This window comes from Cervus elaphus, chromosome 19, assembly GCF_910594005.1.
Source record: "Cervus elaphus chromosome 19, mCerEla1.1, whole genome shotgun sequence".
NCBI classification, from domain to species: domain Eukaryota; kingdom Metazoa; phylum Chordata; class Mammalia; order Artiodactyla; family Cervidae; genus Cervus; species Cervus elaphus.
In genome coordinates, this window is record NC_057833.1 from 40,502,511 (window position 1) to 40,526,823 (window position 24,313).

Sequence of the window (24,313 nt, forward strand, 5' to 3'; positions counted from 1 at the left end):
TCTTATTAGAGTGACACTTTAAAGCCCATCCTTCTGGGTCTTAATCTCTAGTTATTACAACTTGGAAGACAGTTTCTAGAATCAGTTGTGGTTGGGTACAAATTCTAGCTCTTTCTCACACCAGCTCGGTGACTTTGAGAAAAGCTTCTCAGAGTGTCTGTGTCTGTTTCCTCATCTGTAAAGTGAGGTAACAAAAGTGCTCATGTTGTTGGATTATTTCAGAAATTAAAGGAGATAATGTATAGAATAGCGACTCTGTAAATGGTATTATTGTAAGCCCTGGGCATTGAATAAGACCCTGAATCAAGAAAATTCTCACTGTAGGGAAGTATTTCTTTCTGAGAGGCATGTATTGATACATTATCAGAAAACAGTGGATCAGACAAAAAGAGAGGGAAGAGATGGAGGCCAACTTGCCTAGGGCTGTGGACTCAGCTGTGACAGATAGTGGCTCACGGATGCTGCATGGTGTTAAGAGAACCACCCTTTGTTACGTCGGGGAAGGGGAGACTGGCCGGGGACGGCAGCAGCAGAGCCTGGAGACCCCACTGGGGACAACATCTGTGTGTGCCAGCTGCTGTCAGACTGTGTAGGCTGGCCGAGAATAACACCACGGGTTTCACATTACAGCAGCTTCCATCTTGGGAGTTCAGAATGCTGCATAAGTGGAGATGAGGGCGCCCTACGTTGTGCCAAGAAGGACCATACTTCACAGGGCGCTGAGAATGCGTCACTGTGTTGAGTGCATCTTTCATGGTGGGAAAAAAAAAAAGAAAAGAACTAGTTTCAGAATAGACCTGCTTTCCCGATTTGAGCCCTCGGAGTCTACCACTCACTGTTTTAGGTGACCTGGGACAACTCAGTTCCCCTCTTTGACTCTCAGTGTTCTCATTATAAATGTGGGGACTCACCTCCCACTGAATGACCTCTCTAGTGTGTCTTCTGTTTCTGGAATGCTCAGAGAGTGCAGAGGATCTACTTCCCAATAGACTACAGGGTGGCACATTTTGGTGAGGCCTGAGTTCTTATAGAATAGAATATTTCATACTATTTTATTCATGCTTGTGCTATAACCCAACAGGGAAAAAAAAATTATTTCTGTGGTCACTCAGGAATGGTATTATCTTCCAGTCTTTTGTATTAGAGTATCAATGACCCTTTACATGATTTTTCCCCTTGTCCACCTCCAGTACAGTGCTAGTTATCATTTCTTTTTTCTGTCTGGAGATTTAGCATTACCTCTCCAGCTGGTATCAGAGATTGATAAAGAAAGTAATCTTTTGAGGGAAAGTTCTACTTTTCTTGCCAAATCATGAGTGAAAACACCAAAACCAGCACTATCTCTCTTGTCTCTCATTCCATCTTCATCAGAATGACCCAGACGCTTGTTATTTTCTAGGTTGCCGTCTTTCTACACAGAGGAAATACTATACATGTACATACTATATAAAATAGAAACAGACCCACAGACACATGTGGCATGCAAACTGATGGTTACCAACTGGGAAAGCAGGGAAGGATAAAGTAGGAGTTTGGGATTAGCAGGTACAAACTACTACATATAAAAGAGATACACAGTAAGGACCTCCTGTATAGCATGGGGAGCTATATTCAATATCTTGGAATAAATCATAATGGAAAAGAATATGAAACAATAATGAAAAAGAATACGAATATTTACACACACACACACATGTATAAATAACTCAGTCACTTTGCTGTATGCCAGAAACTAACACAACATTGTAAATTATAAAATTGTTAATATTTGTCACTGAGGGACTTTCCCTTGATAGTTTGAGACATAATACAAGATTAAATCCTCCTAAACATAGTAGATAGGTCATAAAATCCCTCTGAAACAATGTGTAGATGGATTGAAAGTCTGAGCAGTTGGGTGATGTTTAAATGTGTACTTTCTGGATTGATGACATCATTCAGATTCCAAGTTCCCAGGTACCATCAAGATAATCTCTGTGCTTCAGTTTTCTCACTTGTAAAATCGGATCTCTGATCTGATGGGGCTGCTGTAGTGATTAAATGAGTTAACATATTTTGAACATTGTCTAGTCCTTGCTAAACTACTCAAGCTACCTTAATTATTTCCAGTCTCATCAATTATAAATCAATAAAAACATATATTAAGTACATATATATTTCTGCCTTTCAGAGTTTATGGAAAGGGATATTTCTTCAATAGAATTACTACTGTCTGAATCAAAGTTGCTGCTCGGTTAGAAATATTCAGTGTTGCTGGCCTTTAGATTCATTGTCAGGGCATGCTCTTTTTCTCCCTCTGCTGCAGTGCTGATGAATGCCACTGAGTCATTCACAGTCCCTCATCCACCTTCCTGCCACATTTGAAAGGCAGCCATAGCTCACACTTGACAGACTGTTTGTGAGCATTTAATATAAGTCATGAGCCCCTATTAAATATTAGCACATGCCATGTGTCACCTTAGGTATTACTCACAATGGCCCTGAAATGGAAACATTCCCTCTTCCCTGCCTGCCCCTTGACCCCATTTACAAATGAAGATGCTTATGCTAAGAGAAATTTTTTAAAACTTGTGAAATGTTATGCAAAATAAGGAATATAACTTGGTGTTTGAACCAGCTTTTTCTGCTTCCGAAGCCCACACTTTCTCCATTACACCACAATCAATGTTTCTGAAAGTAAACGGGGCCACATTGGTCTCCAACCTCTGGTATAATTAGCATCATGCTTTAATCACTGAGGTTGACTGTCTTGATTAACCTTTATGACAGATCATGTAAGTTTCATATTTCTAAATGAATATATAGAGGCAGCTGTAAATTAGTGGAAAAACACTGAGCTTGGATCAAAAGATTCATGTTTAACTCCTGGTTCTGCCACTTACTATGGGTGTGATTTTGGCTAAGTCACCTAGCAAAGCACTAACATGGTTGTTTCTTTGTACAAAAAACACACATTCCTGCCTTAAAAAGTATTAAATGAAATGTATCATGTGTGAGTATTCCTTGGAGTTCCTTGTTGCCTGTAAAGGATCATGGAAATGCAAAGGCTTTTCTTCCTTTGTTTTGAATCCTAGAGCCAGCTTATCCTCCCTGGTGTGTTTTTGGTATGCTCCGGTCCTCCATAACTCTTTCCTCTGAATCCATATCATCCGTTGTTATATTCACATGGTGTCTATTACAGTAGGGGCTCCCAACCTCTGGGGGTTCCCTGTTAGGAACCAAGCTGCACAGTGGGAATTAAGTCTTGGGTGAGCAAGCAAAGCTTCATCTATATTTACAACCACTCCCCATCGCTAACATCCTCCCAGCCCATGGAAAAATTGTCTTCCATGAAACCAGTAAAAGTTTGGGGATGGCTGTGTTATGATATAGCGTGTCTCTAAGGATAAGAATAAGCTCTTAGTCAGTGTTGGTAGTGAATGAGTTCCATGGGCCATCTCATTTAACTCAGGGGCTAAATCCTATTTGACTCTATGATACCTTTAGGCAACTGATATTTAGTAACAAGAAGCATCTTGCCCTGAGTCACCCAAGAGTCAAGTAGAGGATGTGGAGTTTGAACCCAAGCAGGTAGCCAGCTCCTGGAGTCATGACTCTGAAGTATCTAAATCATACTGGTTAGCGTCAAGAGTGTTTTGCTTCATTCATTATTTCTCCCTCATGTGCCTTGATTTCTTGACTGAATTAAAAACTCCTTAAACTGGAATTTCAATTCCAGCAATTGAGGTATTGAGTATACCTCAATTATCTTGATGACTGCCATAATGCCTAATTACTAGTATTTGTGGATAATTTAATGTAGATTTCATGAGGCTATAGTTTTCCACACTACTTCAGTACCCTGGAAGCAAGGACTTTTGACTCTTTCCTCTTTGTCTCCAGAAGCTAATCTTCCACCATGTTGAGCTACTTTGATTTGATTTTCACAGGTCAAGCCAAAAACCTTTTCTCTGTTATTCTCCCAAAGACACTTTGCCTGCCTGCCCGCTGAGGCCCAGAAATCCAATGTGATCAGTGCATCTGTCAGAGGATGGACTTGTTTGCTGCCAGTGGTATTGTTACCGAACAAAACACATGCCCTTCCTTTGCATCCAAAGTGCCTTGGATCGCTGAGCAAGAACCTTTCTGACTCAAATGAAAACCACCTTGTGTTAGGTGAAATATGGGGAGTTAACCATTTGTTTGCCGGCGTACATTTCCCACGAAAAACTCAAAAACAGAAATTTACCTCAGCCATGGAAAGTGATGTGCCAAGCGTCATATTTGCATATTAAGACCGAAAACTGATTTGCATGTTATTTCAGTGTCTTGTGTCACGTTCAGGCATCTGTCAAGCCCACTTAGATAGAAACAGCTTGTATAGTAGGAAAGTGTTTCTGTGCATATCTGACTGAAAATCTAGGTGTCTTTTTTTTTTTTTTTTAAAGCAAATTGTCCCCACTTCACGTTCTTTCTCTTCTGGCTTTGTATCTGAAAATGCTAAAGATGAGACTGAAATCTCGTGTCTTGTAGAGTTGTTAATTTTTTAGGGGCCATTCATTTGTTACTATATTCTATTTATTTAATTTTAAAATATTAAAGAAAAATATTGACTCAATAACCCCATCATCCTAACATAAGCTGTTAACATTTTCATATTTGTTAATTTCCAGTATCTCTTTTTCTTATATACTTACAGAGACAAACACAATGGCACTCTTACATATATTTTTGTATACATTTGTTATTATCAGAGTACATGTTCAGTCTCTTCAGTCATGTCCAACTCTTTGCAACCTATGGACGGTAGCCCTCCAGTCTCCTCTGTCCATAGGGTTCTCCAGGCAGGAATACTGGAGTGGGTTGCCATGCCCTCTTCTAGGGTATCTTCCCAACCCAGGGATCAAATCTATGTCTCCTGCATTATAGGCAGATTCTTTACAGTTGAGCCACAAGGGAAGATTACTATTTTAATGTCCCTCTTTTTTTAACATAATAATGACTAGAATTGTAAAACAATCTAAATATGTAAACATAAGAAATTGATAAGGCCCTAGTGAATTAGAACCCTGGTCAAGGCCGGAGCCCTGGTAAGAAAAACACTAAGATGTCTGGTTGAGGATGGCTTTTCTGTGGGACAGCACATAGAAAGCAGTGCATTGTCATAACTCTTTCCTTCCTGATGTTGGAACAACTAGCCCTTTGCATTGTTCCAGGCAACCAAATAAAGATGAAATATCTTTACAGCCAAAGTCACTGCCAGGTACTAGTGAAGCACAGCAAAGACCAAGAACTGGTTTTGTTTGAAAACACAACCTTGAATAATAGTTCATCCCATTCATCAAACTTCTATGTGTTGAGTCTTGTTGAGGTGAAACTTACCAATGGAAATAATGTCTTGTCATTGCCTTGCCTTTTGTTATGTCAAATCCCTTCTGCATAATACACAAAAAGCCTAATTAATGGAGCAAAGAAATGCAGGTAGGTTTTAGCTCTAGTGCTGTGGAAATAGTTTCTATTAGCCTTCTGTAGGAATCAATTTGCTGGGGATGTTATCACTTGCCACAAGGCCACTGGCTTTCTTCTTTAAGGAGGCCTGCCTTGTTAAAGGATAAAAGTATGGAGAATATGGGAGTCTGGAGAGAAAGAGCAGTGAAATGTGAACTATGAAACCGGTTGGCAAGAGATCTTTGCTTTACCTTCTTCCTGACCCTGAGTATCTAGGGCTCCTGCTTTTCACCTTTCATATCAGCCTACCAAGTGGGAGAGCATCCATGGACATGGCCATTTTTGCTTGGAGCTCATCTAGGCAGGAAAACATAAGGAGGCTACTTCCTTCTGAATAACCAAACATGAGCTCTGCTTTACTGTTTATCTTTGATGCCAAAGGCTAAGATGTCAACAGTTTAACAATTTGGAGAGCCAGGGTAGCATACCTTCACTAAATGTCATGTATGTAAAAGTTTATAGTTTAAAAGACTGAGGAATTACATCTCTTGCTACAGTAATTAATGTGAAATTCAAATAGACTAGATTAGACTGAAGTAATTTATCAACAAATAGGAGACTGAAGAGTTACTATTACTCTACAAACCTTCCACTTCCAAGAAGAAAATCCTCTTAGTTAGTGGTTTGTAAGTTGTCCCTCCTGGTAATTGTAATTATCATTTAAACACAACATTATGTTTAATATTTCATAAAGCTTCTTCATATGATTTAGATATTATTGTCTTACAGTTTATAGATGAAAAAGTCTAATGGAGAAACAAATCCTTGGGGAATTGAAATGGTGCCCTAGACTTCAGGCCCGGGAATAAGGATGCTCAAAGTCGGGGCATTCTTGAGGTTACCCTGACACATGGGGATTGGGAGGGATGGTTGTGGAGGGAAGCCACTTTCTGCTCAGGCTGCATCACCATAATGCCCTGGTTTGCAAACATGATGGGCCCTTAGTGGACACTCAGCACTTTCCCCAGGATTCAGTGACATCCAGTAACTCCACCATGCTATCATTCAGGATCATCAGTCCTTGCCTATGTCTCCAAATTTGGTCTCAGAAGAGTAATTTAAGGGCATCAATACGTGGCGTGAGAAAAGGAGCATGAAAAAGAGGTTATAAGAAAACCAAGATTTTGCAAGTTGAGAACTAACTGGCATGGATTTCCAAGCTAGAATCAAAAGTTTAGTCAGATTTTCTAGTGTTCTTCTTTGTGCCTTTAACCATTCATTCCCTAAGAAAATGGGCCTTAAGGATAGAAGAGCTAAGAGCATGCCTTTCTGCTCCCATGAAGCTGTAAGGAATGTTTCACTTGTGGATTTCTAATTGTTGATAGGTAGTTCTTCTCCTGCCCCTTCCTCCTCTGTGACCCATCCTTCGCTTTAAAAGTGAAGCAGAGTGAGTGTTCAGCCCATCTTCTGCCCTTGGCCTGAAGGGGTGCTCCTTTGACTAAGCAGTGAGATGTTGAGCATCAAGTGTGATAATTCAGTGAGAGTCAGAAAGTAGAAGCAGCTTCAGGAAATTACAAGCTGCAAACTTGACATAGTTAAATAGGGGGAGAAAAAAAGAGCAAAAATATCAGAAATATATTTTTTCTGGCAGGCTTTCAGCTCCAAACTGGGGCTAATTCTACCTTTTGAAAGAAGATAATTTCAATGTTTCTTTTTTCAAGAACACATAATTGAAGTTATTTTCCCTCTGAGAGAAGGAACCTCTTGTACATCATTGCAAATGGACAAGAAAAATGAACAGCTCTGGTACCCAGAGTGATAGAGCATTCATTATCATGTAATCTCTCTGAATATCTTGGCTGCCTTTTCCTGGTGTCGTATCTGCCTGGGCGGTGCTTTTCTGGTAAGGTTAAGATTTTCACTAACTTCAAGTTACCCAGCCCTCTGTAAGTAGGAAATCAACATCAGGGAAGGACTCATGGAAGAAAAATAGCCTATGCTGAGGTCAATATCAGAGAAACTCAGAGTCTAATATGATGACTGATTAGGTAGCCATTTTGTAACATGGATCCTTAGCACATGTTTTGAAATCATTAAACTGGTGATAACAAAGATTCAAGGAGGCAGGTATTCTCCTAGAGCTCTCTGCTGTTTGCACCTTAGTGTAGGCTGTTTACCATGCTTCCTTTTCTCTTTAGGAGGGACGGAATTCTGCTTTCTCTACTCAAGAAGGAGTGGTGGTAGGAAAGGGTGGTTAACCTTTGTATGTTCTTGATTTCATGCCCCACGTGTAGTGAAAGTTCTGTAGGCTGCAGAAACCCTGTGACCTGCCAGCTGCTTAGTCAGATTCAGAATGCTGAATGAAGTTCTAGATTGTTTCAGGAGATGCTGACAGGTAGTTTAAGTCCTCCTGTAAGTGGAAATCTCTGTAATAATGAGGTTTCCACTTACTCAGTGTGTGTCTGTTTTTATAAACTACAAAGTATCCGTATATATGAATATCTGTGATTTCACTATAAGTATCTGTAATGATATGTGCCTTTCATATTATAGGCGCAAAAGTGTGATAGAGTTAGACTCAAAGGAATCTTTGAAAACACCATTTTACACATAAAGATACCGAGGTTCAGGGAATAGAAATGATTTGATCAAAATGACTGGACAAGTTAAAGGTGGAACTAAGATTAGAGAGATAAATAGGTCTTTTGTACTTAATAGGTTTTGATGTAAGAAAATATAAAACATTTCAAATACAATGAAGTGCTATACAAATATGATAGATACTATCATTTGTGTTGTTCTTAATCTGGCAGAGGTTTTTTTTTTTTTCCCCATTTATTTTTTTGTTAGTTGGAGGCTAATTACTTTACAATATTGTAGTGGTTTTTGTCATACATTGACATGAATCAGCCATGGATTTACGTGTATTCCGCATCCCGATTCCCCCTCCCACCTCCCTCTCTACCCGATCCCTCTGGGTCTTCCTGGTGTACCAGGCCCGAGCACTTGTCTCATGCATCCAACCTGGGCTGGTGATCTGTTTCACCCTAGATAATATACATGTTTTGATGGCAGAGGGTTTTTTTTTTGCTCACCAAGCAGATTCTGTCCATGTGCATTTTGTTTGCAGAAATTGTCCTTATTTTTTCATAGTGTCATCCATGGCCTTTACCAGGGGCCTAGATCCAAATTTGGCTACCATATTCATATTAAGCCTTTCCTGAAATGATAAGTAGTTGGGCTCCTAGCAAGACAAGAACTATGGCAGAGAAGAGCCTGATGTAGGACATTTTCTGTTTCCTGACACGTTTGTGTCAGGGGAAGGAAAAAAAAACAACTTTTTTTCATATCTAAGGAAAACATTTTCATTGTAGAGAAATGGAAAATATAAATGAAATGACTGTAAACCACTGGCCCATCACTTTTTAACCATTAACCTCTTAGTGTAAATCTTTCCAGTCTTCCTTCTGTAAGTTGGAGGCAGGCAAGCCTAGTCAATGGATGATTCTCCTCCAGGAGTGAGCTCCCCTCCTTCCTATCTTTCGTATGGCCATATCTAACTTCAAGGGAGAATGGAAAGTAGTCTAGCTGTGAGCTCAGAAGGAAGGGGAAACACATTTTGGTGAGAAGTTAGCAAATTTACTTAGTAAATACCAGTTCTTTTAAGGCATATTAACCATTAAATTGCTCAGAAATAGCATGACATCTGGTTGCAATTTTTAAAGAATCATTGGCTTTGGTGTTTGAGGTGTTCACCAAAGACATACTTCAGAAGCATGACTTAAGTAAAGTCAACCCACCATTTTTAGTTCAGTTCAGTTCAGGTCAGTCACTCAGTCGTGTCCTACTCTTTGTGACCCCATGGACTGCAGCACGCCAGACTTCCCTGTACATCACCAACTCCCAGAGCCTACTCAAACTCACACCCATTGTGCCAGTGATGCCATCCAACCATCTCATCCTCTGTTGTCCCCTTCTCCTCCCACCTTCAATCTTTGCCAGCATGAGGGTCTTTTCCAATAAGTTGGTTCTTCGCATCAGGTGGCCAAAGTATTGGAGTTTCAGCTTCAGCATCCATCTTTGCAATGAATATTCAGGGTGGATTTCCTTTAGCATTGACTGGTTTGATCTCCTTGCAGTCCAAGAGAGTCTCAAGAGTCTACTCCAACAACACAGTTCAAAAGCATTAATTCTTTGGTGCTCAGCTTTGTTTATAGTCCAACTCTCACATCCATACATGACTACTGGAGAAACAATTACTTTGACTAGACAGATCTTTGTTGGTAAAGTAATGTCTCTGCTTTTTAATAAGCTGTCTAGGTTGGTCATAGCTTTTCTTCCAAGGTGCAAGCAAGCATCTTTTAATTTCATGGCTGCAGTCACCATCTGCAGTGATTTTGGAGCCCCAAAAAATAGTCTCTGACTGTTTCCATCATTTCTCTATCTGTTTGCCATGAAGTGATGGGACCAGATGCCATAATCTTAGTTTTCTGAATGTGGAGTTTTAAGCCAACTTTTTCACTCTCTTCTTTCACTTTCATCAAGAGGCTCTTTAGTTCTTCTTCGCTTTCTGCCATAAGGGTGGTGTCATTTGCGTATCTGAGGTTATTGATATTTCTCCTGGCAATCTTGATTCCAGTTTTTGCTTCATCCAGCCCAGAGCTTCACATGATGTACTCTGCATATAAGTTAAATAAGCAGGGTGACAATATGCAGTCTTGACATACTCCTTTCCCAATTTGGAACCAGTCTGTTGTTCCATGTCCAGTTCTAACTGTTGCTTCTTGACCTGCATACTGGAGGAACAGGACGGGGAGACCACTTTTTCCCCCACAAATTCATCAAAAGATCATTTGAATGCTGAGAGCAACTTCCACAAAACAGCTCCTGAACACTGGCAGAGGACACCAGGCACCCATAAAGGCAGCCCATTCTCTTTGAAAGGAGGTAGGACGAAATATAAAAGACCAAAAAAAGAGAGGCCATTTTAAATCTCCTCAGTTCAGTTCAGTCGCTCTGTCATGTCCGACTCTTTGTGACCCCATGGACTGCAGCATGCCAGGCTTCCCGGTCCATCACCAACTCCCGGAGCTTGCTCAAACTCATGTCCATCAAGTCGGTGATGCCATCCAACCATCTCTAATGGTTGTCTGTTGCCTGAAACAGTCTTGAGTTTGACCACAGTCCATTTCTCTAGCCTCATCCTAGTTCTGTTCTTCCTCTATTAACATTTTTGCTAATATTCATGGTCTTTTGTGCATATTGTTCCTGCAATAGCTTTACTTTTTTCTCCTTTTTTCCTTTTCTTTTTTTCTCTCTCTCTCTTTTCTTTCTTCCTTTCTTTCTCTCCCCTTCCCTCTCTCCTTTGTTTTCCTTTTTTTTTCACCTGGTGAAATCCAGTTTATCCTTTAATCTCAAACTAAAGTCACCTCCTTTCTGGTACTGTTCTGCTATCTCAGAACACTGAATTCATACCTGTTTTTTCATACTTACACTTTACTGTAATTGCCTATTTTCATGTCTCTCTCTTCCTAAACTGAGTTGTCAGAGGCATGAATCCTGAATAATTTGACTTTATAATGATAGTGCTTAGCACTTGGCATTTCCTTAGGAAAGGTATGTTAAGAGAATTTTGAAGGAGTTCTCTGAAGTTTACTTCTCAATAACTCATCTGTGGATCATGTCGTTTTTTTTTTTTCACCTTTGCTAGGAGGTCCAGGCATTTCAAAGAACACACATGTTAGTGATTAATATTGATACTTATAAGAATGTCTTTTCCCTAGAAAAGATTAAAGACTGTGTTTATACCTGTTTTGCAGTGCTTTTGTTTCACTATTTAGCAGTAAGCCTCCACTCTGAAAGACATGTTTGCTTATTAAATAATACAATCAGTAGATTAAAATCCAAATGACTAGAGAATAATAGAGCTAGTAGTGCTCGGAGACAACAATGTCGAAGCCCAGAGAGGTTTTGAAGTGGAGCCGAAACACCCCTGGTCTCAGTCAGGGCTCTGCTGTCTTTCAGAGCTGGTACTTCACACAAGGTTGCTCAGTTACCTTCTCTGAGCCTCAGTTTCCTCATCCATAAAAAGGGATCATATATCACAAAAGCCTGTTGTATAAACATTGGAGATTACATATACGTGGAAGCAGGCACTTTGAGAATGGTCATATAGATACAAGGAATTATTATGTCACAATGAGTATACCGCTGATACTATTCACATTTCTACTTTTGAAGACATAAAAAACAAAAAATGCATCACACACCTTGCCAGCCCTCTCTCACCCCTAGTTGAAAATTTTCAATTGTGGTCTATTGCCCAGACACAATTTTAGAAGCTGCTTATTAAAAAAAAAAAAGATGAATCAGACAGTTATTAATTTTTCCTAGGATGTGTTGAGTTCTAAGCAAGATAGAAATTGAAAGGAGTCACTTCATCCCAATGAGAAAGGTACTATAAACTACTACTTTGAGACTTGAGCCCTGAAGAAAGTCCTGAGCTGTATTTTTCTGACTATGAGAGACAACTTGGAAGAACCTGAGGTTTTACCAGTATGTTTCCACAGATGTTGAACATTACCCACTGGATACAGCATATGTGGAGAGCTCTATAGCCAAATAAGGCCCAGAAACACTGAAAGAAATGATCTCTTGGGGTCTTTAATCATAAGAAGAAAGAAAGATAGTCTTAAGTCATGTCTAACTCTTGCAACCCCATGGACTGTAGACTGCCAGGCTCCACTGTCCATTGGATTCTCCAGGCAAGAATACTGGAGTGGGTTACCATTTCCTTCTCCAGGGGATCTTCCCAAGCCATGAATTGAACCCAGGTCTCCCACATTGCAGGCAGATTCTTTACCAACTGAGCTATGCGGGAAAATACTTTATTCATAAGAAATACTAGGATTCCAGGATAGCCATTATATGAGATTAGAATCTAAAAGAAAAGAACCTTTCCAAATGTGTTACTTCAGAAAAAGTATCAAAAACAAATAGGAAGGAGTATTTGTAGAATAAAAGAAATAATAACACATTTTTTACCCCTCAAAATCGGTGAAACACTAACATGGTAAGTACTTTGAAATTAGACCTCTGCTTGAAATGTATGTTCTTAAAGGTAGAATCTGAACTGCTGGCTTAGATTTACAGAGGACAAACTTGGTTTTCTTTCTTTGTTTAAATGAAAAGGAAAGCAGGGAGATATTAGGGCCAACCAATGATAAACTCTGTCCATTTTCTGAGGGTTGGGCTGGAAACAGGAATTATTAGATTTTCTTTACTAGCTGTTGATTTAAATTAAAACAGCCACCACCATTAATATTTCATACTTTTCTAGCATTTTTCTCTCTGGAAAGTAATGTTTGGTTTAAAAAAATGCATAGAGTTTTAGAGCCAGGTGATACCAAATTTGGTGTGTAAGTTCTCTCTTAATTGCAAAAAAAGGATATAGATAATTTTCCTATCTCATCTTCATTGTTGTCACCTGTATGGGGATAGTCCTGTCCCTCTGAGGCAGGTAGGGGGATCCAGAGTTCCTTTGTTACCATGGCTTGAAAGTAGTAGTTAAGCTCTATTTAGCATGAAAATCAAGTTGCCTGCATGAATCCTGTCACATCAGTTGTGTCCAACTCTTTGTGAACCCATGGACTGTAGCCCACAAGGCTCCTCTTGTCTACGGGATTTTCCCGGCAAGAATACTGGAGTGGGTTGCCCCTCCACCAGGGGATCTTCCTGATCCAGGGATCGAACCCATGTCTCCTGTGTCTTCTGCATTGCAGACAGATTCTTTACCACTGAGCTACCAGGGAAGCCCAAAAATCAAGTTATCTTCATTCTCACAAAGACTGTGAGGTAGCATTCCCAAGCCCATTTTACAGAAGAAGATCTGAGGTTCAGAAAGGTTCACAGGCTCACTTTGGTAAAGCTCTGTCTCCAACCATAATGCCACTGCTATGCCATATAGTCCTTCACTGTCATTGGCCACAGTAACTTTATGTACTTCTATGAACATTTCTGTAAAATTTTCCTAAAAGTTGATAGCAAAAATGAGCGTTTTGAAACTTAACAATACTAGCAAATCACTCCAATGTTCATATCTGCATGTATTCCCACCAATATTGCGTGCTTTTTGTAAAGAATCATCTGTGTGTGTTTCTCACCCTCACTGGACTCAAGTCCTCTCAAAGGCAAAGACTGTGTCTTAACACATCTTTATGCTTGTGGAGGGTACACAAATAGACCCTGTAAGAACGTGTGGATAAACTAATAAGCAAAAGAAATGTGAATGGGTCAAGAGCTTCTTTACCCTCACACTAACTCTGTAGGAAAGACATTGTTTGCAGTTTAGAGGAGGCCCTGAGATTAATCTTTAATGTTTCTAGGATAAATGAGTAAATCTAAGATGGGCTCTTGTCCTGGCTTTACCTTAGTTAGCCCTGCCCTGATCTTTTGGGGCATCAATTTCTTTACCTCACAATGAGTAGTGAGGTAATGATTCTGCAGGTGCCAGATGAATGATAATTATAGAGTAAAAGGTCCAATAGGTACCAATCAACAATTTCACATATATATAGTTTAGAAGGCATTTCATGCCTTAAACATAACACAATTAATTAATAGCCCTCTTGGTTGTTGAAATAAATTCTGGTAATATTACAATAATGAAACTTTTGTACAGGGATATGTACTTCAAGGGATTTTCACATCCAAGAACTCAATTTGGTGTAGTGAAGACAATGGGTGAATGAATATGCAGCTTCAAATTTTGTTGAACTGATTCTTGTAAACTATTCATGAAAGGAGAAACTTGGTCAACAATTTTAAGACTGGATAAGCATCAAGGAACTGCATTCCCTATCTCAGTTCTTTCCCTTAGCCACAGGGAACATCATCACCATTATTTCTAAACTTATAACAGTCTTTCTGTTTTTAATACTTTGATTGAAGATACTGGGGTATGCTATCAGAAATGGTCAAAGTTAGAATATAGGCAAAGGAAAATATAAGAAATTCCCTCTTATTTACATAGTGCAAGCTATTTTGCATCTGGTAGATTCTTGGCTGATCACCTCAAGTATTCTTTCACTTGACCTTTGATTCCCTCACATTGCTTTCATTCAGGTGCACCCATCTATTGAACACCAATCCAGTGTTTAATGCTGGTTATTTACTTTCTCATTTGATTATGTATGTTTGCAGTGCAAGAGTGGTCTAGTCGGGTGGGGGCCGGGGGGCACTTAACCTCCTTAACTGGAACACAAGTTCCTTCACATTCTGGACCCCATGTATCCAATAATATTCATCTTCTTTCTTATCTCAGGCTTTACATATGGTCTCAAAATATACAACTGCCTGGAGCTCCTTAAGCCACCTGTTTTTTTCCTCACCTGAATGTAAGATACTTCAACCTGTGTGTTTCCTCTCCTTCAGCTGAATAAGTCCTAACCTGTGTTGACACCTCTCCCCTGGAATTCTTCCTCTCATGCCAGAGTCCCCTTTGTGCCCCAGTTGGGCACTTTCTACAATTCTTTATCGTTAATTATTAGGGTGCCTATATCTCTCACTTGACTGTAGGCTGAGTAAGGGAAGAGACTGAATATATTCATCTTTTTTTTTAAAATATACAACTGGCATATAGTGACTGCTTACAATTGTTGAATGAAATACAGCTCTATTCTTTGTAAACATGAATTTCTAAAGCCTGATAGATGGCTTATCTAGATAAGGCAAGTAAATAAAGTGGTACCTCCAAGGTCAGACCCTGAGTAGTTGATAAAACCAATCAATCCTAAACCCAGGCCTTCTAATAACCCTGTCCAGTGCAAACACTACCTGGCTGCCTTGGTTGATGTCTAGATTGCCCTGAAAGAACTCTGTGTTTTCTGCCTTTCAGGGTGGACAAACAGGGTCCATGGGACCTCCAGTGGCACCCTCCTCATTCCGCCCTGAAGATGAGCTCGAGCATCTGACCAAGAAGATGCTATATGACATGGAAAATCCACCTGCTGATGAATACTTTGGTGAGTGGGGTCTAGGACTGACTTCTGAAGTAAAGGTTCTATTCTGTTTTCCTTAATCAGTATTTAGGAATAGTATCAGCTCCACTGGTAGAGGCTTTGAGTCTTGATGCATTGGAGTTGGTACACATGTGCACATACCTGAGTGTTCTGGAAACTGCTTTGTGAAACTGCTGTAAATGTGATATCTGTTTAGCTTGGACTAAATTTCAGGAGTTATGCAGAGTTTCTTGACTTCAAATTTTATTTTAAATGTTTAATATTTGACAATTTATTAGCTTCTCATTAGGCAGAGATGGGGTTTCTGTGTGGGTTCAGGGAAATAGAAGACGTTCATTTACAAGATGGGGAATTGGGTGGTATCTAAACTCTTTGCTCTTAATTATTTTTTCCCTATTTAGGAAGAGTTTATTTCTTTGTTTTTGTTTTGTTTTGTTTTATTTCTCCTCAAAACCTATGAAGAATTATCAATGGTTAATGCATCCAGTCCATTAGTGTAATGTCAATTTATAAATTATATGCCAATTATGAAGTATTAAAAATATATAACCTGTCCTCAAGGAGGTTGGAATTATTCAGAAAAGACAAAAAAAAGCACACAAATAATTGCTAGTCTAGGTATACTAGGTAGAGTTATAAGAGGGACTTAGGTCAAATGTTATAAAATGTAAAAGGTCTCTGTATCAAGAACATCAGGAATGTTTTTGAGAAGAATTAATGGTTCTTGAACCTGGACTTGTTAAGGCAGTGCCTTTCAAATTTTCCATTTCCTTTCTAATCTGTTGGAGATAAATATCTCCACAGAGTATAATTAAAATTAGTTACTAAGAAAATGAAATAAAAAGAATACAAACTGGAGGACAGAGTTTTAGCATTATTATTTTTAACAGGAACAAATTATTAAGCTGCTATAATATTTTATAAATACTGTCTGCTTCTGAACTTCTCTCTTCACAGAGTGTCTCAGTCAACTAGGCATCCATCCACCATTCTGAGTAACCCTGCTCTAAGAACTTCTAGAGAGAGGATATTACATTTGGGGAGCAGCAGGAACAAAGGCTGGAGAAGGCAATGGCACCCCACTCCAGTACTCTTGCCTGGAAAATCCCACGGATGGAGGAGCCTGGTAGGCTGCCGTCCATGGGGTCGCTAAGAGTCAGACAGGACTGAGCGACTTCACTTTCACTTTTCACTTTCATGCATTGGAGAAGGAAATGGCAACCCACTCCAGTGTTCTTGCCTGGAGAATCCCAGGGACGGGGGAGCCTGGTGGGCTGCCGTCTATGGGGTCACACAGAGTCGGAAACGACTGAAGTGACTTAGCAGCAGCAGCAGCAGGAACAAAGACAGAGAAGTGGGAAAATTGCCCAGGACTCTTACTTATTCAAATATTTTCTATTTTTATGTCTTCCCACTTCTTATTTGAGAATATTTAATAACAGGTAAACTGGGGGCACTGGTCCAAACCCACATCATAAATGGACTGGATTAAAATATGAAAAATGTGGCATTTATTTGTATTCAGGAGACAGTGTATCTTAGCTAAAAGAGCATAATAGTGGGATTAAAGAGTCATTCTGATTCCTTTTCTGCCTTCCACCAGCTAAACATATTGGCCTGTTCCTCCACTGCCTCATTTCCTTTTCCCAAATCAAGAGTGTGAAGCAAATGTTATTTAGTGTTTCTTTCATAGTAAGTTCACTATAGAAACAACATTAATGCAGAGAAGTGTACAAAGCTAAAAGTTAAATATAAGTTGACAGAGATTAGCACGTGTGCATCTGTGCGCTATCTGCTCAGTCGCTTTGGTCGTGTCCAGCCCTGTGGACTGTCGCCTGCCAGTCTCCTCTGTCCATGGGATTTGTGAGGCAACAATACTGAAGTGGATTGCTATGCCCTCCTCCAAGAAATCTTCCCAGCCCAGCAATTGAACTCACATCTCCTGTGTCTCCCGCATTGCAGGTGGATTCTTTACCCACTGAGCCACCTGGGAAGCCTAGCACAAATGGACAGAGGATGGTATTAAAAAAAAAAAAATCTCTAGTTATATTGAAACACACTAAAAGTATATCATGCTCTTGTCATTGATGTGGGAGAAGATCTTATATTGCAACCTAAGATAATGTTTGAAAATAACTTATTAAAAGTGAAAAATAAGGCCCTTTATTATTTGTATTAAGGTATATAAAAAACAAAAAAGCTAACATGCCATAATGTATGCTTCAATTATAGCAACAAAATAGATAGAAATAAACAACATTGACCATAGGTTGTGACTGTATTAATGAGTATATAATAAGGTACTCTGGGAAACATTTAATTAAATATTATCTTTGCCTTTAAGAACTGTCCTAACTCTACTACTTTCTAGCTTAGACAATGCAAACAAATTGTTTACTGTCTACATCATTTTGTTTTGCTGTATTTATAACATGGAAATAATGGCTGTTTTATACTGTTACTGTGAGTATTGAATGAAATATTTATAGAAAACACTTAGTCAAGTTCTGGCATGTAGAAATATACTCAATAATCAAAGTTATCCCATGCTTTACTTAAGAAAACAAGATATGCCCATTAAAAATCCATTAATAATGCTTGATTTAAAATTAAGTTCCAAGCAAAACTAGAACATATGTCACAAACTGATAAATAATCATTGCCAAATGAATGTTACAAACCACAAGAGGGAATGTGGAATAACGATTAAGTTTTATTGAGTGCTTACAATATGGCAGGACTATTATATGCCACGTACTTTATAAGAATTTGTTCATTTCATCCTTACAGAAAAAGCTATAATCCTGTGAAGAAAATGGTATTATTATTTCCAGGTTAGAAAACTAAGGCTCAGAAATGTTAAGTAATCTGCCCAATGTCAACAGCTAATAAGTTGCAGGAGTGGATTAGAATCCAAAATCCAGGTCTATACATTTTTTTTTCTTCTAAAAGCTTTTCCCACAGCTTTACTGAAGACACAAAGAGCTTCACATAATTAATGTATATAATTTGGTGGATTTGGATGTATGGATACACATGTTTTGCTATCACAGCAATTCAGGTAATAAACACATCCATCCCTTCCAAAGTTTAGTCTGGATATTTAGGAAAGGTTTTATGGAGGAGATTAGCTTTGGACAAATGGAAAATAAGAGAAGATATTCTCTTGTAAGTTTGTGTTAAGTCGCTTCAGTCCTGTCTGACTCTTGGTGACCCTATGAGCTGTAGCCTGCTAAGCTCCTCTGTCCATGGGATTCTCCAAGCAAGAATACTGGTGTGGGTTGCCATTTCATCCTCCAGGGGTTCTTCTTGATCCAGGGATCAAACCTGTGTCTCCTGTTTCTCCTGCACTTGTAGGCAGGTTCTTTACCACAAGTACCACCAAGTAGATAGAATGAGCAAAATATAAATTGAGCCCAGGATGATTTAAAGAAAATTACTTTCTATGGAAAACATCCACCAATGAACAGCCTATTATGTGCAGGCTAGTCTGCTGGGTCGGTGTTAAATGCACATAAAACAATATAGACATGGGTCTTATATTTAAAGAAGCTTATTTTCTAATAGTGGAGAAGGCAATGGCAACCCACTCCAGTGTTCTTGCCTGGAGAATCCCAGGGACGGTGGAGCCTGGTGGGCTGCCATCTATGGGGTCGCACAGAGTCGGACACGACTGAAGTGACTTAGCAGCAGCAGCAGCAGCATTGTCTAATAGAGGATGTGTACAGTGTTGTGGCATTTAACAATATATAAGGCAAGGCAGAAAGTGACAAGTAACTTATTCAAAGTTCAGCCAAATTCCTTTGAGAGTATAGAAGAAAGAGAGAGCAAATTATGAGGCAGGAATGTAAAGTGTTTATAGAGTAGATAAACTTTCAGTTGTTTTTTAAATTATGGTAATAGAGCCTTGGAAGTGCAGTGATAATAGAGAAGTGATGTCATTTCTGATGAGTAGAATTTTAACATAAAAGGGAATAAAATCACTGGAGTGAAGCATCCATGTGGGAAGGAACAAGATATTGGGAATAAGGTTGGAGAGGTAGGCTGGAACCAATAGCCTAAAGACCGAGTATTTTATCTTATGTAGTGAGTCCCACACGTTGAGATAAAAGGTTATGAGAACTATTTCATGAAATGTGGTTAAGACTATGGTTTCCAAAGTCAGAATGCCTTTTCTACCTCTTATGGTAGGTAAAAGCAGGAAGCAAAGGATGAGTTAACAGGATTGTGGTTTACTCTTCTACTTTTTAAACATTAAATATTTCTCAAGCGCATTGTCCACATCTGCCTCTGTGCTGGGTGCCAGGGACAACCAGATGCAGGATCTCTGCCCTCAGGGGACCCACAAGTTCCTGGGAAGGATGGGCAAGAGGCAAGCATGTTAGGGATATCAGTGTGGCAAGGGGTAAAGCACTGTGTTGGGTCTGCCAGAGACTGTATGTGAGCATACAAGACAAAGTCTGTCTGAAGATAAGGGGAGGAAGGCTATGTCTCATGTGTTTGCAACAGAAGGGCCTGACCCATGAGAGATGAATAAGAGTCATCTCTTGTTCTCTATCAGAATTTTACCTTAGTTCCAATCTGGGCTGGAAATAGCATTGTTAATCACCACCTTAAAAGAATTTCTCACTCTTGCATTAACATTGCCAGCCTCACCTCAGCTGCTCACTTTTTCTATCACTTTGCCGATTTAATGCTGAAATTTTCATTGGCACTATAGCTGATTTGCTGAAGGTCATAAAGAGCTTTCATGTCAAAGATCTCCTATTAGATTATGAGCTATACCAGTGAGTGACAGGGAACAAAATGTAAATAAATGGCATCAATGGAAAAGGTTCCCCTGTGGTCATGTTGGTTTTTCTCTGTGCAACTCTTAGTTTCTTTTTCCTTAAGTGGAATAATTTATGAATATATTTGGTTTTTTGTTTTGTTTTGTTTTTCATTATGGAGTTTCCCATCAGTCTTAGCATGTTTTCTTTATTTAAAGAACTGTAATTATGGTACGTTCAGAGTAGGGGAGGGATATCAAAAGGTTACCTCACGGATGACTTGAGTACAAAGGAGAAAAGATACCTTCACAAATAGAGTTTGGAAACTTTCTTAATTCAAACGATGAAACTTAGCATCACCAATACTGGGACAAACTGACATGTGCCAGCTGATATGATGTAGTAGAAAGTATACAACATTGTCTATGTAATAGCCTTGCTGAAATATGTAACCTGAATCTAACCATTAGGAAATAGACAAATTTAGATGATAAGCCATTCTTAAAGACAATTGTCTTGAATTCTTTAAAAATGTCAGTGTTATGAGAGGCTATTTAAGATTAAAGAAGATGAAAAATACATGTCATTCAAATGCAGGGCATACATCTTGATTGGATCTGAATCAAAAAACAGGGCATTTGAGGAGAGGTTAGAGAAATTTAAATATGAACTATATATTAGATAATAATACATCAGTGTCAATTTTGTGGGTATGGTAATGGCATTGGTATATAAAACAGTATCCTTGTTGTCAGGAGCAAATATTGAAGTATTTAGAGTGAACCATCATTATGTCAGCAAATTATTTTGAAACAAGGTAGATAGATGTAAAGATACTGTGAGGAGGGCAGACTCATTTCAGATTACAACAACTAGAGATAATATAACTACACAGTGCACCCTTTCTCCCCCCAAAAGTATTGAAGCCGGCCACAGATGAATTATCTTTTTATATACATGCCATGTGGCATGTAGGATCTTAGTTCCCCAACCAGGGATCAAATCCGTGCTCCCTGGTGTGGAAGCAATAGAGCCCTAACTATGGGACCACTTGGGAAGTGCCATAAATGAATTATCTTAACACTCCCTCCTTGGGCAGGAGGAATAGAGAGTCATTCCTGTGTCTTCTCAATTTGACTGTTTGAAAATTCCTCTTTCTTATGTATCTGTTTCTTTCTATACCCTTTCTATTGTTGGTGAGATGATAAGCATTGTGGTGGTGATGACCAAAGCTGATGTTTACCTAAAGCTCTCCAAGTTTAAAAAGGCTATTCACAGTCATGGTCTGACTGATAGACCTGGTCATGACCTGATGCAAAGAGCCAACTCATTGGAAAAGACCTTGATGCTGGGAAAGATTGAGGGTAGGAGGAGAAGGGGGTGAAAGAGATGAGATGGTGGGATTGCATCACAGACTCAATGGACATGAGTTTGAGCAAACTCTGAGAGACAATGAAGGACAGGGAAGCCTGGCGTGCTGCAGTCCATGGGTTTGCAAAGAGTCAAACACGACTGAGCAGCTGAACAACTACAATAAAAATGATGTTTTTATTTTTCTGATGAAGAAACTGAGATTGAGAGAGACTCAATGAGTTCAAGTTACACAGCATAACTTTTAGGATTTGGACTTACTCGTCTCATCTTAAGCTCATTCTGATTCGTTACCATTGCAAAAAGATGTGAGCTGTCCCTGTAGTTAACTACTCCTGTCTCTTATCATTCTTTCCCAGGGCTACTATAGCTCTGACTTCATTGTCACTAGCAATATACTTTAACTGTCTTTAACTCCTGAATTAACTGATGTGACTCTTAAGCATAGACTTTTTGCCATGGCTCAGATACATACTCTGGAGAGATAGCCCACCTAATACCACTCTATCAATCACGAGTTGACTGTTGACCTCGGAGGAAGCAAATCACTGATAGCTACAACTCATCTTGTTTTCTCAAGCCATTTCTTGATAAAATATTACAAGCTAGAACCTTCCACTGATCTCAGCTGATTTTTTTATGATTTCATCTGAAAAGGTGCTAGTTTTAGTGTTCCATTGCCCCTTCTTTTCCATCTTCATCAAAAGTTGTAATTGTTACATTATAGTATTAGTTAAATGCTACCAAAGATGAATCTTAAGAGAACAGTATGATCAGTCCAGATCTTTGAAGGGAAGATAGCCTCGCATATTCTGAACATTTTGCATCTACTGGGCTTGAATTTTGGCTTTATCAGATTCCCAAGTGTCTTTCTATTAGCAGGGGTGTACTTGAATAGGCCTTGAACACTATTTGGTAGGGGAGAGAGAGGAAATATAGAAGAAAGTTGAAGATAGGAGAAGGTCTCTTTTAATTCAGTTAACCACAAACAGATCCTTAGCTCCAATCATTTGCAAGGCTACAGGCCTTGGTTCAAGTGCTTGCATCTTGGAGCAACCTGTTTCCCTGGGCAACTAGAAAACCATGTTTATGCTAGAAGAGACTCTTAGTGCCACGGGTAGATACACAGAAAGAACAAGGGGTAATGAACTATAAATTACTATAATTTAAGGTGAAGTTCAGAACTTAAAATAGAGGGAGGATTTTTAAAAGATATTGAAATTAATGAGGGAGAAAGTTATTGCTAGAAAATTGTGGAACTTAACAGGGCTAGTGGCCAGCATTGGAGCTTATATGTGTGTGCTAAATCGCTTCAATCCTGCCCAACTCTTTGCAACTCTATGGACCAGAGCCCGCCAGGCTCCTTTGTCCATGGGATTTCCTAGACAAGAATACTGGAGTGGGTTGCCATTTCCCCCTCCAGGGGATCTTGCCGACCCAGCGATTGAACCCATAACTCTTATGTCGCCTATATTGGCAGGTGGGATCTTTACCACCAGTGCCACCTGGGAAGCCCTAATTGGAGCTTATGTTTTTCAGGTATTTTTGAGGGGGAAATGTAAAGGACGGTTGAGTTTGTCTCTAGATATACTTCAGCCATGTCTGTGAATTTTTCCAGGTGTTCTCCATGTTGCTTGGTATACCCAGAGCCTCTAAGTTTTGTGCTTTCATTCATTTTGAAAGAGAAAGGGTGTTGTAGGTAAGAGGTTCCATATCTCAGCCTGTGACTACAGCATGATTCCCTCAAAAATAATGATATTCTGGCTGCACAGACCCTAAGGCAGAAGGCAATAATCTTGGAATACAGAATATCTGGGAGTGAATAATGTATCTGAGGATGGACTGAAAATATCTACCTGCTTATTTTGAAGCATGAAGCTGTAATTATCTTGGCAGTGTTTACATGGTGTTGTCTTATTCTTTCTTCAAAAAAACAAGACTGAAGTGTGTGAGTCTTAAGAATTGTTTAGTAAGCTATTTGAAGAATCCCTATGCCTTTAGACAGCACTAGGTAAATTCTCTTCATAAAATTTGGCATTTATCTAAGTTTTGTTTTTGCTTATCTCTTGAGTATTGTTAGTGAGACATATTGAGAGTTTTTGCATAAAGCCAGAAGTTGGTTCTAGGGGAAGTACCCTTTATTGCTTCAAAGGACAGTTGGACAGGAGTGAAATATGTGAGGCAGTGGGGACCTGGCATGAATCAAGCCGTAAAAGAAGAAAGACTCAGATGGGCATTGCTATGATTACTTTATTGATAAAACCACATCACCGTATTTGGTACTATGTGTCTCCTCAATTGAAAGCAAGATGGAGGTCCCATGGATGTGCATGAGTAGAAGTGAAATGCCCCAAACAATGGGAAGATGGTCTATTTCTTTTCTATACTAGTAAGAGCCAAGGATAAATGAGCATTTCTAGAGGACTTAGACTAAGAGGCTTAGGAAACTGGAAACCACTATTTGAGCTACAGTTGAAGGAGTGGAGGAAAGAAAACCTAGAGCCTTGAAACCTATTGGAGAACTGCCATGTCAAAAAGAAATTAGGCTTAATATGTATTATTCCAAAGTTCGCAACAAAAGCAAGTGAGGGGAAGCTGGGAAATTTACAGTCCATATAATGAATTAACATGTTTAAGTGACAGAGGAAATTTTTGGATGAGCCTAGGTCAAAGCCCAATAATCCCTTGTTGGGAAAGCGGTGATAGGTACTCAAGCATTCACTGGAC

At 39.3% G+C, this 24,313-nt stretch overlaps 1 protein-coding gene across 11 annotated transcripts in view; it reads left to right on the forward strand.

The window, feature by feature from the left end:
• LOC122675400 (LIM domain containing preferred translocation partner in lipoma) overlaps nucleotides 1-24,313 on the forward strand; it is a 713,437-nt gene that overhangs the window by 512,622 nt on the left and 176,502 nt on the right. For all 11 annotated transcript variants that reach the window (XM_043874070.1, XM_043874067.1, XM_043874069.1 and 8 more), the window contains one exon: nucleotides 15,323-15,449. In XM_043874070.1, coding sequence (XP_043730005.1) covers nucleotides 15,323-15,449 — 127 coding nt within the window. The remainder of the gene's footprint in view (nucleotides 1-15,322; nucleotides 15,450-24,313) is intronic.